Source organism: Acipenser ruthenus, chromosome 29 (genome assembly GCF_902713425.1).
Source record: "Acipenser ruthenus chromosome 29, fAciRut3.2 maternal haplotype, whole genome shotgun sequence".
Lineage (NCBI taxonomy): Eukaryota > Metazoa > Chordata > Actinopteri > Acipenseriformes > Acipenseridae > Acipenser > Acipenser ruthenus.
The window spans coordinates 14,843,317-14,860,647 of NC_081217.1; the positions used below are offsets into that span (position 1 = coordinate 14,843,317).

Here is a 17,331-nt window from a genome sequence, read left to right on the forward strand (position 1 = left end):
AAATATTGAATTATCTTGGTAGTCTCTGTATCGTCGGCGTCACAGCCATGGTCTGTTAAATTTCTGTTTCAAGGTGAGTTATAGTTTTTCATTAATTAAACTCCTTTTCCAAGTGCAGTTTAACTCCTGATACATTATGACAATTAACGCGGATTTGCTTTTAAATTCCAACGCCTTGCTGAAGCACCACCAGATCATCACCAATCCTCCACCACATTTCACAGTGGGTGCGAGACACTGTGGCTTGTAGGCCTCTCCAGGTCTCCGTCTAACCATTAGATGACCAGGTGTTGGGCAAAGCTGAAAATTGGACTCATCTGGGGGTGCTTCAGCAAGGCTGGAATCGGGCAGATTTGTCTTTGTGAAGGACGCATGAATCAAGCCAAGTACAAGGTTGTCCTGGAAGAAAACTTGCTTCCTTCTGCTCTGACAATGTTCCCCAACTCTGAGGATTGGTTTTTCCAGCAGGACAATGCTCCATGCCACACAGCCAGGTCAATCAAGGTGTGGATGGAGGACCACCAGATCAAGACCATGTCATGGCCAGCCCAATCTCCAGACCTGAACCCCATTGAAAACCTCTGGAATGTGATCAAGAGGAAGATGGATGGTCACAAGCCATCAAACAAAGCCGAGCTGCTTGAATTTTTGCGCCAGGAGTGGCATAAAGTCACCCAACATCAATGTGAAAGACTGGTGGAGAGCATGCCAAGACTCATGAAAGCTGTGCTTGAAAATTAGGGTTATTCCACCAAATATTGATTTCTGAATTCTTCCTAAGTTAAAACATTAGTATTGTGTTGTTTAAAAATTAATATGAACTTATTTTCTTTGCATTATTCGAGGTCTGACAACACTGCATCTTTTTTGTTATTTTGACCAGTTGTCATTTTCTGCAAATAAATGCTCTAAATATTTTTATTTGGAATTTGGGAGAAATGTTGTCAGTAGTTTATAGAATAAAACAAAAATGTTCATTTTACCCAAACACATACCTATAAATAGTAAAACCAGAGAAACTGATAATTTTGCAGTGGTCTCTTAATTTTTTCCAGAGCTGTATATGGAAACCAGAAAAATACGCTTTCTTAAATGTCCAGTTCACATATACAAACCACAGGCAGGTCTGTCCTTACACAACTTCCTGTAGGTGTTGCATTTAAACTCCATTTCTAATGAAACAGATGCCATTTTAACATGAAGATCTTCTGGCTGGTAATGTTTTCTCAAGGTAAGCGACCAACACTTTGCTATTTCTAACCATGGGTTGCAATTAAATTTTTTTTTTACTAATATGGATTTGTACATAAAATAAATTCATTAAAATCTACATTTTAAATACTTTATGTTTCCTGTATGAAATCCATATTCTTAAAGAGTAAGAGCACGCAGCATGAATGCTAACACTGTAGTGCTGTAGTTATTGATGCATGAGGGGGGCCCAGTAACCCAGTGGAACAAAGATCGGCTAAACAATTGTAATAATGCAGCTATAAAAATATGTAATAAAGTATGTTATAAACAAGAATGGTCCATTTTTTATGAAAAAATAAACTAAATAAATTCAGCGACAGGCATTTCAATTAGAAGGCTTTTTCAATTCTAGTCAAATGTTTTTCTTTTAATCTCTTTTAGTTTTTCTACATTTTTTGCATTATTGATGCAAATAACAGATTCTAAAAGTCTTACCAAAACTACTAAGGCAAAAAACAAAACAACCAAAAAACATTTTAATAAACTAGTACTGTGGGTTTAAAAATATATTATAATAACTTTAACCCAACCCAAACCCATTTACCAGCCTATTACTGTATGATTAAATTATATTATAATACACTTTTTGGCAATAACTTTAACAATCTTATATATGTTTATAAATGGATCCCCAAACAAATGTGTGTTTTGTCAGAAATACAGTGGCTCTCAGAAGTATTCACCCCCTTGGACTTTTCCACATTTTATTGTGTTACACTGTCACAAAATCCGCGTGTTCAGATTTCTTTACGTACTCTTTTTATTTGCTCAGCATACACTCTTATCTCAGGGGAGACGTTAGGAGGACAGAGATGTTATTACTCCTAGTGGGATATAGTTCGTGCTCTGGACCCGCAGTATATTCGGATGACCAATATAGCACCCAAGAAATTGACAGACTCATGTATCTAAAGTGTTTTTACGAATCAGAGTATGATCAGTACTCCTTCAGTTTATTAACAGTTAAATATTGGATTGAGTAGCTACAGACTAATTCATATCCCCAGCTGACAGACGTTCTGGGCAGTCCAGTGTCTTAACAGATATTAACGTTAACACTTTAATACATCTTTATGTATTCGTCCAGCCGGCAGGCCTGGCCACGACCACGACACTAAATACACCCAGTAGCCTCTTTTCAGCACATTCAACAAATGTTCTCCTATCCTCTAAACATAGCGTGAGTCCCTTATAGCAATACATGCAATACATGTGAGATAAAATAATAATTGATTAATGCTTACCCTTTAATATAGATCGTAAAAGGATATGACTGTCTTCACCAGGCAAATTAAACTGAGTCAAATCAGTTCAATTGTGTTTTTGGTTTGCAGAAGATGGACCACCTTACCCTGTCTGGGATGAGTGTGGTACTCCATTGAAATTACTCTGGAGTTTTATAGGTTTTCCGTCTCATTGGAATACATGGGACGCCTCAATTAAATCCAATCATTAATCAGGTGGGACAGTTCTTATCCATTTTACAAATAATAGTTTTCAAAAGATCCGGACTAACTTTTCAGAATTAATAGGTGTCATGTACTCAATAAATTCAATATCTCATTTCTAACTCCAAACCTATGATCTAATTTCTTTGCTTTCTTCCGAGCCCCTCCTTTATCTGAAAAGTTAAGTGACCCAAGGTTCCCAGGATCTTGGTTTATAATATAATATAAAAACACTACTGCATGCAAAACACTAATTTTATATGTGTTATATATGAGAGATGTTCTTAATATGTGACATCATCTTCTAAGTGATTATATTATGCTAAATTAAAGGTATGTGTTTCTTTTAACTTCATATTGTTTCATCATTTTGTTAATGAGTCAGTTTTGATTCCATATACCATTGTCTAACAGAGTATTTGACAAAAGTTTGTCTCATACAATATTCAAGTCATTTAGTTTCACTAAATTTAAGTGGTAATAGTTTTCATTACAATTATTCATCCATTAAGAGATGCACTGACCAGGCTCTGACCTGTACCTCTCTGGGAATATGTTACTGCTAGCAGTTTCCACAGTCTCTTGTTTTTTCCAAGGTCAGAGTCTGTGCAAACACTTTTTAGATTTATGACCTATAAAGGTCTGTTAAGCCATAATTTTTGCATATTATTTAAAGATATATTCTTATCTGTGCTAAACCACTAATAAACCTTACCACTCCATCTCTATGAGGCTTGCAGCTCTGCTGAAGTGGAACCCAAGGACATTCCTTCTTTCTAGATAAGAAGAGAGGCCCTGGTTTCACTGTAGCAGTTTCAAATCACCACATTATAAGGAATCCATCTAACATCATTAGACAATAGTATAGTGGATTAATAACAAGGTACATTATAGTATATTATTACAAACTTAACACAAAAACATAACACAACACCTTTTAACTTCTATACTTCAATGGATATCATAATGTCTAGAAGTCTTATTGTTCAATAGAAAGAATAAACTTGTACCATTTTCCCATTTAAGTAAATCGAATACTGCTCCAGGTTTTAATCTTCTTATCACTAGGGCAGCAGTGTGGCGTAGTGGTTAGGGCTCTGGACTCTTGACTGGAGAGTTGTGGGTTCAATCCCTGGTAGGGGACATTGCTGCTGTACCCTTGAGCAAGGTACTTTACCTAAATTGCTCCAGTAAAAACCCAACTGTATAAATGAGTAATTGTATGTAAAAATAATGTGATATCTTGTAAAAATAATGTGATATCTCATAACAATTGTAAGTCGCCCTGGATAAGGGCGTCTGCTAAGAAATAAATAATAATAATCACTACAGCAAAGTTGTGAACAAGCAATAATACTTGTCAGTTTTAAATAATATGTTTTCTCATTATAGCAAATACTTAAAACATATTATTAATCTTATGAAATAAGTGTTATGAACTATAAACAGTTTCAATTAACACTGAACCTGTTTCATTATAAGATAATCTTTCAATTAATTTACCTCTGTTTATCAATTGCTATAATATTATTTTGGTGAATCCCTTTTAGGATTTAAACCAAATATAGGCCAGTATAACTGCATTCAACTAGGCCTGACCCTTTGTTCATACAAAATCCAGCCGAGACAGGATTTTTTTCTCAAGACCTCTGGCTTGTTAGTTAATTTTTTGGTCATAAAGAGTCTCTTCTTATCTTGTGTTTTTCTTGACATAAATTTGTAGATTAACGTTCACTTTTAGCCGGAATGGTGCTTTTTATCAAGCGTCATGCTTTCTGAAGATTAGATATACTAGTGGTAAATCGTTCATTATATATATCTTCTCAGGGATTCTCAGACTACTAAGTATTTGATTGAATACATGTGTAATTTCACACAAGTGAGGACTGACCTATTTCATGGAGCAAGAGAGCCACCTACTAGTGGTACAAGGATACTCTTTCTTTATCTTTCCTAATATCTTTGACACTTCATTTTATAATACATTCCATATTTAAAATCGCCTAGTACATATTCAGCATATCCCAGCGTTCCCAGCAGGATTCAGCTGTACCAGGTTTCGCTCTTAGTTGTTTCCACAAGAAGTCCCTTGATCCAATGTTTCTCCATCACAGGTGTGGATTTCCATGGCCTGACTTCATTCCTATAAGATACTTGGACACGTTTAGCTGTAAATATTATTTCTATATATTTCCTTTTGTTCGCACAGAGTCACTTTGCGGGGTACGCCTTACATCCAGAACACTGAAGGAGGCCAAAACTCACTGTTATTCATATTTTCTGGTATCCAATTACTGTTCTGCCTCACATCATCAGTTGGCAGACTTAACAACTGAATCTGATTCAATTGATGAACCAACAGCTGTAGCTACTGAGATCCTCCATGCAAAAGGAGTCAATATTTTACTGACCAGCCTAGCTGATTCGGCGTCACTTGCGACAACACCATGGAATCAAAATGGATTTAATTCGTTTTTGCCACTGATCAACACACAAACGTCAATAATGTCAAAGTGAAAAATAAAATCTACAAATTGTTCTAAATTAATTACAAATACAAAACAGAAAAGAATTGATTGCATTCATCCCTTGACTCAATATTTGGTAGAGGCACCTTTGGCAGCAATTACAGCCATGAGTCTATTTGGATAAGTCTCTACCAGCTTTTCACATTTGGACACTGCAGTTTTTGCCCTTCTTCTTGGCAAAATTGCTCAAGCTCTGTCAAGTTGGATGGGGACCTTTGGTGAACAGCAATTTTCAACTCTTTCCACATATTCTCAATTGGATTGAGGTCTGGGCTTTGACTGGGCCACTCCAGGACATTGACCTTTTTGTTTTTAAGCCACTCCAGTGTGTCTTTGGCTGTATGTTTGGGGTCATTGTCCTGCTAGAAGATTAATCTTCTCCCAAGTCCCAGGTCTCTTGCAGACTTCAGCAGGTTTTCCTCCAGGATTTCTCTGTACTTTGCTGCATCCATTTTGCCCTCTATCTTCACAAGCTTTCCAGGCCCTGACGCGGAGAAGCATCCCCATAGCATGATGCTGCCACCACCATGCTTCACGGTAGGGATGGTGTTCTCAGGATGATGTGTGGTGTTAGGCTTGCGCCAAACATAGCGCTTAGCATTGGGGCCAAAAAGCTCTATTATGGTCTCATCAGACCATAGAATCTTCTTCCACTTGGTCTCAGAGTCTCCCACATGCCTTCTGGCAAACTCTAGCCGAGATTTGATGTGAGTGTTTTTCAACAATGGCTTTCTTTTTTCCACTCTCCCATAAAGGCCAATTTTGTGAAGCACCCGTGCTATTGTTGCTGTATGCACAGTGTCTCCTTTAGAGTTGCCTTAGGCCTCTTGGTGGCCTCCCTGACTAATGCCCTTCTCGCACGGATACTCAGTTTTTGACAGATTCACAGTTGTGCCATATTCTCTCCATTTCTTAATAATGGACTTTACTGTGCTCCAGAGGATATTCAATGCCTTGGAAATGTTCTTATATCCTACCCCTGATTGGTGCTTTTGAAGAACCTTATTCCGGATTTGCTTTGAATGTTCCTTCGTCTTCATGATGTAGTTCTTGTTAGGAAATGTACTAACCAACTGTGGGACCTCCCAGACACAGGTGTATTTAACCTGAAATCATGTGAAACACCTTAATTGCACACAGGTGGACGCCATTCAACTAATTATGTGACTTCTAAAGACAATTGGTTGCACCAGAGCTTATTTAGGTCTGTCATAGCAAAGGGGGTGAATACTTATGCAATCAATTATTTTCTGTTTTATATTTGTAATTAATTTAGAACAATTTGTAGATTTTATTTTTCACTTTGACATTATGGAGTTTTTTTGTGTTGATCAGTGGCAAAAACTCCTAATTAAATCCATTTTGATTCCATGTTGTAACACAATAAAATGTGGAAAAGTCCAAGAGGGGTGAATACTTTTGAGAGCCACTGTAGAGGTTGTTTGGGCTATGTAGAGATCATCTTTCTACCTGATATTATACTTTTGTTGAATGATACATGCACCTCTGCAGTTTCAGATTCTCTTCATCTTTGGGCTGATCAAACCCAAGAGATTGGCACAGTGGGTGGGAGCCTCACAATTGTGTGTCGTTATGACCGAGGAAAATATGTGTTCTTCAAGAAATACTGGTGTCACGGAGAATCCAGGAACTGGTGTGACACTTTAATTGACACAGATGGTTCTGTAAAAACAAATTACAATGGAAGAATTTCAATTTGGGATAATAGAAGGGGCCTCTTATCAATCGAAATGAAACAGCTTAGTTTGGAAGACACAGGAACATACTGGTGTGGGATAGACAAACCTTACGCTGATATTATGTGTGCGATACATGTGAAGATTGTTGAAGGTACAAATCTTTCATATATAGATACTCAATGTATATTATTCATTGCCCTACTGTTGGTACTGTTGGCCATGTAATGTGTGAAATGGGCTGTAGCCCACAATCTGCATGTTTGTGTTTTTTCCACTGCCAAGAAACTCTTCCTGTTTTGTTGAACAATCACGTCTCAATATAAGTACTTATAAGGTTACTATGAAACATGATTGGGCCAGAAGGCAATTCTAAATGCAACATTGTATGTATAGAGTAATACAAAACAAACAAACAATTAAATAAACAAAAGCACAAAAAAACCAAACTCATTTATGAATGTGGGTTATTATATGACCCAGTTATACAATTTCTCATTAGTTTTTAAGTTTGCTTTATAGTTTAGTTGTTTAGTTACAATGTATGTACAGCACTGTGGCAATGTGCCCCGTCCCTGTGTGCATTTGTGTTGTATGTTGCGTGCGTGTGTGTGTTAATGTTGGTGTATAGTCATTGGTACACGGGATATAAACGGGTCTGTGTTTCACGTGTATTTAAAGTGTAGATTTGTATTTAGGCACGAGGAGGGCACAAATCACTTCACGTGCGGGTTAAATGTAATATGTGAGCACGGGGTTGCACAGAATTAATTCACGTGCTGGGATTCAAGTGAATAATTAATTAGTAATTGAATCCCAGCACAATAGTATATATAGACGCACATTTCTTGCACTCAGGGTTAGGTGTTCGGAAGAGGAGAACGGGAGAGAGAGAGAGGAGAGTTAAGTTAAAGATCGTAAAAGTGAAGATAAGTGTGTGTACTCACCGTGTTTGTTTGTCTCCGAGCACCGTTTGTGTTTAGTGCGTTTTGTTTGTCTTTTTACTTTGGCGTATAGTGCCGTGTCCCGTGTTTTGTGCTGTTTTCAACCCTTTTATTTGTTAATAAACGCTGAGTGCAGCCATTGCACTCAGCTCATCATCAACCACTGTCTTTGTTTTGAATTCCTGTCTGGTCTGACGCCACCCACTCTGGCCGTCTTTGTGACAAGCACACATTCATGTTGTTTTTCAGATACATTTTAAATGTCAATACATTTTCTTCACAGAGCCTGTGTCTGACCCCGTTGTCACGTTTCTCAGTTTGCCCAGTGTCTCTTGTTCCACTCTAACAATCAGCTGCCACTCTGCCAAGGGTACTAGTGTTCACTACACTTGGTACAAAAGCAGTGACTCCGAGGATGTTCCCGTTCAGCTTTCTCATGCCCTCAGTTTACACTGTGAAACACTGCTTGAGTCTCAGCAACTGTACTGCACTGCTTCCAACAGCGTGAGCAAGAAGTCAAGTGTGTTGGTGGGGGTTGACGTGATCTTGCCAGCTCAGGAGAAGTGTGTTTTCAGAGTGAAAATCACAAGTAAGTATGAAGTTAACTTTCACAACTGAGGCATGTTCACACACACATATACAGTATATATAGTTTGAGAAAAAGGATTATCAGGACGTAAATCAATTATCAGGACGTTTTGGACTACAAGTCCTTCATCGGCTGAATACAAAAAAACAGTGCTTTAAGAAGTTGATAAAAAACAAACAAGTAGTCTTTTAAACAAAATTCCAGAATGTTGATGATGCTGCTGCTGCTGCTGCTGATGACCTGAATAGATGATGAATAGAATGTTCATTCCAAATGGCTCCAAAGTGCCTAGTTTGAAAATAAGTTCACATTCCTTTTGTTTCCTGACAGCATTAGTTCCATAGCATTGAACCATCCCACAAATTGTGATGTCTTCTATAGTGTGGTCATTTCTGTTAAAATGTCTGGCGACAGGAAAGGTAGAGGTGTTAATTCGTATGCTTCTCAGATTTTCCACGAAGCGATCAGCCAAGCGTGGTTTAGTTTCACCAATATATAGCTTGTTACATTTGATGCAGCCAATGCAATATACTATTCCTTTACTAATGCAAGTAAAAGTATCATGGATAGTAAATGAGGATTTTGCTCCCTTAACTACTGTGTTGCTGTGAATGTATTTACAAATAGCACAACGTGACCTATTGAATGGAAACGTACCCTTAAGACTGTCCAGATTGGGTCGAATGTTACTGTGGACCAGATGCTCTCTTAGATTTTTGTCTCTTCTGTATGACAGAGGAGGGTTATTGAAAATAGGAGCTGTAGAAGGATCATCTTGAAGAATGCTAAAATTTCTTTGTATGATGTGTTGTACTTTTTTGGTCATAGGATGATAAGTAAGAACAAGTGGAATACGATTCTTGGTATTCTGTGTTTTGGTTTTGTACAAGTACTTATTATATATATATATATATATATATATATATATATATATATATATATATACTCATATTTAATAAGCAGACTTTTTTACGCAGATCAGGAATCATACACCTGTTGGAACGGGATCACCACCAGCACAGTTCTGGGAACATATGACATTACAGAGGAATATACCAGTAGAAGCTCATCATTAAGCACTGGAGTCATAAAGAACCCCCCTGATGCCACTGCTTGGTAAGCTCCATCAATATTGATATTGGCGATAGCTTACTGCTACATTGGGTCATTCCATTTCAAGTAGATCAAGGGGGACCCTTGTACCTTTGCATCAATGGCTTGATGTTTTTGCTGAAAAGCCTTTGGAACAATCTTTAAAATGATAGTGATGTTATTTATCTAAGTTATCCTCCCAAAAGGAAAAAAAAAGGTTTCATTACATTTGACATTTATTTATTATTTAAGTTTCAGACAAGTTATCTCCATGTGGGCTCGTGTGTTACACACATGACATCTACCCTGGAAACTTTTCACACATGTGGTTTATGTGTCATCAAACACAAATGGAGGAAACATCTCCCCAGAATTTGGTCCATTTGAGCGTGAATGACAATTATTCTAGTTTCAATAGTTCAACTAAATGTCACACTTTAGTGTAGGGGACTGCATATTAAGGAGTGAGAATACTCTTTGAAAGAAATATAATTTTGGACAGACAGAAGAAAACAAAGGAAAAGTCCATATGCTGATAGTTATGTGTTAATTCATAACTAGTGAATCATTAATAATGCCTGATTTTATCCCCGATATGAAAGTGTCACAGCAGTGTATAGAAACGACCAGACATCATTTTATTCAGAAGCTATTTTAAACTAGCCTGTGATCTCACAAGGTTATTTAGATTCATACCTTCCATGTCAGAAAACAAGCCAGTTGTGGGTGTTTAACACCTTTTTGGTCACAGAACTGAAGAATCAGAGGCACTTCAGACAAGCTGAAAAGAAAGATTAAGTAAAAGTAGATGACAGTTTAGAAAAGAAACTAAACCAGCTGAATCATTTGATCAGTTAAAAGCTACTGTCAATCTGGCAAATGCAAACATTGTTGTTGAGGCCACAGCTCAAATAAATCCATCTCCAATGTTGGTGTTGGTCAGGAGGCTGCTGGGTAGAGAGTAGTAGAGAGATACATGCTTTGTCTTCCAGTTTTCTTTATTAAGGTGTGTTGTAAAATACCCCTTTTGCATTTACGTTAAAGAGCATTAAGAAGAACATGGAATTTAAGAGTAGAAGGAAAGTAGAAGGATAATATGAAACACATTGCAGAACGTGGGATCTTTGAATATTTGAAGACCTTACTAAATGAAATAAGCCATGCCTTATCACAGTGGTCCCCAATTATTTTCCATAGCGGGCCACTTTAAATGATGCACTGTGGAAGGGTGGTGATCAATTCACTGACACACACGGGAGACAGGAGGTTTTATTTGTAACGCTGCTCAGGCGCACTGATTTATTTTTACCTGCAGAGGGCGCTGTTGTCCATGGCCTGAATACTGGCAACAGTAAACAGGACCACGGGGTTACCAATACTGGTATACAGTCCAGTGCACATACAAGTGCTCAAAAATAATAATGAAAACAAAAGGCGAAAGAAAAAGGGGAAATAAAACACAGTAATAAACTACAAAACAAAAGTGCTGCTAAGCCGGTCAATACAGGCCTCCGACCTACGCTCCGCTATTTTCTATACACTGGGGTGGCCAGAGTTCCGCGTATACTGACACACGTCCCCTCGGGCATGCAATTATTTCTTTTACTTTTTAGTTTCTTTTAAGGTAGGCTGTCTCACTCAGCCGTGCTTGCATGATCTTTCTTTACACTGATGTCTTCCGCCACCGTCACTGGGTATGCTCCCTCCGGCCACCCGAATACACAACCAAGTGCAGTTCTTATGGGCCGAGGAATCCCCCAAGGCCCGCCTCTCAGTCATTCAGAGAGAGGGAAAGCCAACACACCCTCTTCCCCACCTCTCCGTGTCATCGCCATGACTGACAGGCGGATCTTACGAGGCTGCTGCCCTCTTCCTGCAGAACCACGCATGTCCCAGATAGTCAGCACAGATCTCCCCTGTTACATGCACATAAAGCCAAGGGCCAGGACTGAGGGGGGCTGGGAAATACATCATTCCCCAAACACAATGTTGATTACTCTGGGGATTGTTATGTTATTATTAAATATTACACTGTGACAGTCTGGCTAGCAGTGGTGACGTCACGGACCAGGAAGTAGAAACCAAAACAAGGGATGGGCGGGTGAAGCTGAGTGCAGTGGCACTCAGTGTATTTATTAACAAACAAAACAAAAGATTTAAACAAACCAACAAAACACAAAACAAAAGGGCACGAGGGCCAAACGAATAAACAAACAAACAAGTAAGTGTCGTGCTGGACAATCCAGCACGTTTTAGCAATTGTTTTTCGAATGTTGCTCGCTCTCTCCGCTCCCCGTACTCTCCTCTGTACACCCAACAACCTCGAGTGCAGAGAGCTGCAGGTTTATATACTCTGGCCGAGGGATTAACTAGTAGTTAATTATCTTATTATCCCTCGGCCAGAGTCTGCACGCGTTTGGTAAGGATGCATGACTGTCAGCTAGTTAAATAATCAGTAGCTGATCAGCCATGCATCCTCACAGGGTTTTTAAATATAATAATAAAAGACGCGGCGCTTTTACCCGCGCCGCAAACAAAAATACAAATAATAATACATAGGGGCGGGACACTCCGCCACATACACATATATGAAAAACCTTTGTGTCCACTTAATATGTATTAAACAATGCATCTGAAATCAAACTTGCTGCAAATATAAGATAACCCAGCATTCAAACTACAGTTTAAATTAAGTTTATACTTGTAGCGTACGATATAAGCAAGTTTAGAAGACTCACCAGTTAATAAGAAAAGTGGCAGCAGCGACTTGATGCAAGCCCTCCGAAGTCGGGTTGGTAAGATGTTGTGGCAGCACACAGGCACTGGTGAAGGTGGTTGTCTGTGATACGACTCCATGGCTGTTGTTTTTATAAGATTCAGCGTGGAGAAGCCAGATTCACAAAGATATGTTGAGCCAAACATGGTTATCAAAATTGCAAGTTTTCAGATTGATTTAAACTTGGCCTCTGGGATAACGCTGACCCAGAATACACAGGTATTGATGTCTTACAGTCTGGCTTTCAGTACCTCTGAAACGCGAAGCTCAGTCATTTCAATCTGGAGAGATCCCTCATCCAGAGTGGACAGCGGGGGTTTTGCTTCTGCAGTCCACAGTCCATCTGGAGAAACTGAAAGCGGATGACAGAGAAATAGAAGCAGCTCACTGGAGAGCTTGAAGTCTTCGAAACGGGCCTTGGTTTTCAGTTAGCTTTACCATGAACTTGCGCATGTCATCATCTGCAGTGGCTTTATTTTTCTCACAGTGTTCACGAAGTTGAGGGAAGTGTATCATTTTTACAGAATGCAAGTCTGCTTATAGCCAGTTGCTCTTGAAAGGCCCTGTCCACTCGGAATGAAACTGCCGATTTTCATTGTCAACTATACACTGTTTGAAAGCCATTTATTGAAAGCTATTTTATTTTGATTAACTGCTGTTTGAATTAACTGCTCTGCAACTGTATTATTCTCTCACGTTCCTCAACTAGCTGTACCAACCACGCAACACTCTGCTTTTACTCTCACTGTCCTTCTCACATGATGTTAATTGGCACTTTTTTCTTCTTCTAAATAAACTTGATATCTGAACAGTACGTGCTCCTGTAGGCGACTTATGTGATCATAAGGCGGGCCAGCAATCAAGACATCGCAGGCCTGATATATACCCGGGGCACCTATTGGGGACCCCTGCCTTATCATTACAGCACAATGGACACCCTAATGGCAGTGCTGTTTTAATTATATGTGACAAAACCTTTAAGGGTTTATCAAGTAAGAATCACAGCTTATAAATGATCTGTTTTCTGTGTGTTTTTACAGGTACATCACATGGGAAGTCGTTCGCTGGATGCTTTTTGCAACACTCCTGGTGGTTTGCATTGTCATGCGACAGTGTTAAAGCAGGGGGGGGGGGGGGTGCTTTTTTCAGGCACCTTTATGTTTCTGTGACAGGGTACACCCCGCCCCTGTGTTTATTTGTACTTTTGTTGTATTATTATGATTTAAATGTATTGTTTTGTGTTTAGAAATCAAGTGATTATTATTATTGTTTTACAGCATAGATGGGGTTAAAATTCCCCATCCAGCTAACTTGTGAGTAATGTGGCCATCTCCTAATTAATCAAGTAATTACCAATTGGGAGATGGCCACATATATAAAAGCGAAGCAGCCTCTCCTGGTGGGTTGATGAGAGTAGAGAGAGAAAGGAGACAGAAAAACAGTGAGAAAATAACAATTGCTACTCGTGCTGTCACAAGAACTATGGAGTAGCCACGGAGAGAAATAAGCAGTCTGCATCCTGCCAGCACTGAGAAATGACAAACTAAAATAAACTGTGTCTAAAATAACTGAAATCATTTTTGGTCTTTTTTATTATTTCTTACCAAGTATCAATAAGAATATACTTATTTGGTGGGTCAATCAATAGAGTTTTATTTAAGTAAGCTTAAAACTTAAATGTGGTAGAAAAAATAGGGGTTTAGTGTTTGTTGTATATTGGTTTTACTTTGGGTTAATGTATATTGATGTAATGTTATACTATGTTTTAAAAAAAAAAAATTGTTTTAGAAAACAAAAAAGAGCTGGCAAAAAAGCCATACTTTGCTAAAATTGTAAGTTGTTTTTAAAATCCAAACCACCACTTGCGAATCCAACTCATGTACAAGCTTATAAACTTTGAAACATTGTTTTGTACACAAAATGTAACGTAATAATGCACTGTACCAGAAATAAACACAGAAACAACCTTCTGGAGCTTTAATAATTGTATTGATTTGTTTTACATTCCTGTACTCTACAGTCACTGGCACTACAGCACACGATATAGATGATCAATGAAGCTGCTGCACGGTCATCTTTGTTTTCCAGAGTTCCTGAATTGAGTTAATCAGCTCTAGACGTGTTTGATTAATTTAATACATCATTTTTCAAGGATTTGCATCTTGGATAGATGTTTTAGAGTTAGTTTGGTTAAAACTGTTTAGCTTATTTTTAAAGAATACATTCATAAATATGAAACTGGGCTGAACAGACCACAGCAGCATGATTCTGGGAATAGGAACAATCAACATTGCTAGATGAAAGGAGTTTGAGGACGGAACTCTATACTGCCAATACTTCAAGTGCTAGGACAATTAGTCAGTATGTGGGGTTTGTTTTAATACTTCAAGTACTAGGACAATCAGTCAGTATGTGGGGTTTGTTTTAATACTTCAAGTGCTAGGACAATCAGTCAGTATGTGGGGTTTGTTTTAATACTTCAAGTGCTAGGACAATCAGTCAGTATGTGGGGTTTGTTTTAATACTTCAAGTGCTAGGACAATCAGTCAGTATGTGGGGTTTGTTTTAAAACTTCAAGTGCTAGGACAATCAGTCAGTATGTGGGGTTTGTTTTAATACTTCAAGTGCTAGGACAATCAGTCAGTATGTGGGGTTTGTTTTAATACTTCAAGTACTAGGACAATCAGTCAGTATGTGGGGTTTGTTTTAATACTTCAAGTGCTAGGACACATCAGGTAGTATGTGGGGTTTGACTCAGTTGGATTAAATGTAAAATGTGGTAAAGGTTAACTGTTTACAATATACCACTACTGATTTTTAGGACAGCTCCGGTGTAGGGCCAGAAAGTGGTACATCGTCAGAATGTGGTACGCATACCAAAACCTGACCAGTGTAACGTAAGAAAATGGTACGTTGTCAATGTTGCACAAATCACTATGAACAAAACAAACTGTAGTTCAACCACAAAATCGTATATGTTAGAAAGTTAGATAACCCAATTTGTTGCTCATCAGTTAAAGTCACATACATTTGCTGAATTGTGAAAAAAATGATATTAAAAAGAACTTTAAGGGCCAAACAGTACATTGTATCCCTTTCAAATGGCCATTTCCTTGTTTTCTGAGCTAAAATCATTTGGCCATGCCCGGGCAGGCGCAGTACGCAGCGTACCACTTTTTAATGCGTACCACAAAGTAACACGACACAGTACTTTGTTTTGTCATTACACCCCGGTTTCATGATTCTGATCTAAAATATTAAAGTGTTCTAAAAAATAAAAACAATTTTCTTGAATAATATAAAGCCCACATTTCATGCCTATGTTGTTTAGTAAATGATTCCAGATCTTTTTAAGTGCACCTTTTCTTTGTGTGTCGGGTTTGAAACATATACCGGGATATTAGCAAAATAATTAGGGTTTACACCACCTTTACTTTTCCTACGCTTGTGCACACTAACAAGCGGGCTCTCCACACAGGGGGTGGGGGTGTGTGCCGAGATACCTCTGTCAAACAGATTAGAAGATCAGAGTATAGAAGATCAAGATACAGATAAAAGCAAAAGTGCTTTTAACTAGGTGACTCCATTCTACGTTTTTCCCTAATAGACCTGCTAAACAGGACTGTTACTTGTCTCCCTGGTGCGAGAGTCAAAGACATTGAATTAAGAGTGGACAGTCTTGTAGGACATATAATAACAAGCCTGTGATTGTCGTGCATGTTCGAACCAATGATGAATCAATCCATTTATGTCTAGCATTATTTAATACAAGATCTTTATCCAATAAAGTTCCCCTAATGAACAGAAACGTGGCTACATGCTGACGAAGGTACGTCACTGATAGAGGCATCTCCCCCAATCTATACATTGTTTCAGAAGCACACCTTGGTGGGCGGGTGGGGGCTGGCTTCCATTCACTGCTCTAATTATAATGTAACACAAAATATTACTAAAAGTTATTGCTCTTTTGAATCATTAGTAATAACCTTAACTTTAAAAGGTCAATCACTGGTGATTACTATAATTATTTACCATCTGCCCAAGTCCAACCTACTTTTTATCACATCATTTGCTGATTTCCTCGCTATGCTAAATATGAGTCCAAAATAAGTGGGATTTTGAAGGGTCCTAATTCCCTAGATTATGTTCAGCATGTTAAAGGACCTGCTCACAATTATGGCCATACTTTAGTCAGTATTAATGATTGATTTAAATTGGTGTGAAGTGATGCAAATGGTGTTCGAAACTGGTGTAGGTACTGTAGGACTGCAGAACAGGTTAATTATTATTATTATTATTATTATTATTTATTTCTTATCAGACGCCCTTATCCAGGGCGACTTACAGTTGTAAACAAATACATTTCAAGAATCACAGTGCAAGTAATAATACAATTAAGAGCAAGATAAATACAATGATGAATACAATGACTTTGGTTCAAGTAAGTACAAGTGTGACAAAATACAATTCAATAATACAGCAGATAACAGTGTCAGTGATAGTTACATCAGGATATAATTAAATACAAAATACTACAGATTAAACACTTGGCAGATTATAGTACTCTGAAGTACAGGATTAAATGCAGTAAAATAGGGGGCAGATAAGAGCAAGTAAAGCGCATTTAAGGAAGGGTCCCAAGGGAAAAACAGAGGAGTTCTACAGGTGCTTTCTGAAGCGGTGAGTCTTGAGGAGGCGCCGGAATGTGGTCAGGGACTGGGCAGTCCTGACATCTGTGGGAAGGCCATTCCACCATTGCGGGGCGAGGGTGGAGAAGGAGGGGGCTCTGGAGGCAGGGGAGCGTAGAGGAGGTAGAGCCAGTCTTCTACTGCAGGCGGAGCGGAGAGATCGAGTGGGGGTGTAGGGAGAGATGAGGGTCTGGAGGTAGCTGGGTGCAGTCTGGTCAAGGCATCTGTAGGCTAGTACAAGAGTCTTGAACTGGATGCGAGCGGTGATCGGGAGCCAGTAGAGTGAGCGGAGTAGTGCAGTTGCATGGGAGAAGC

At 38.6% G+C, this 17,331-nt stretch overlaps 1 protein-coding gene across 3 annotated transcripts; it reads left to right on the top strand.

Annotated features, from left to right (window-relative positions):
- Nucleotides 1–1,200: 1,200 nt before the first annotated feature.
- On the top strand, nt 1,201–14,297 carry LOC117426010 (CMRF35-like molecule 8). 3 transcript variants are annotated; one of them, XM_034043320.2, is made up of 5 exons: nt 1,201–1,231; nt 6,743–7,081; nt 8,155–8,460; nt 9,438–9,576; nt 13,369–14,297. In XM_034043320.2, exons 1-5 carry the CDS (start codon nt 1,219–1,221, stop codon nt 13,445–13,447), a joined length of 876 nt encoding a protein of 291 aa, XP_033899211.1. In that variant the 5' UTR covers nt 1,201–1,218; the 3' UTR covers nt 13,448–14,297. The 3 variants fall into 3 exon arrangements, with proteins under 3 accessions (XP_033899211.1, XP_033899212.1, XP_058860351.1); XM_034043321.2 differs by lacking the exon at nt 6,743–7,081 and having other exon boundaries at nt 1,205–1,231; XM_059004368.1 differs by lacking the exon at nt 1,201–1,231 and having other exon boundaries at nt 6,710–7,081.
- Nucleotides 14,298–17,331: the final 3,034 nt, after the last annotated feature.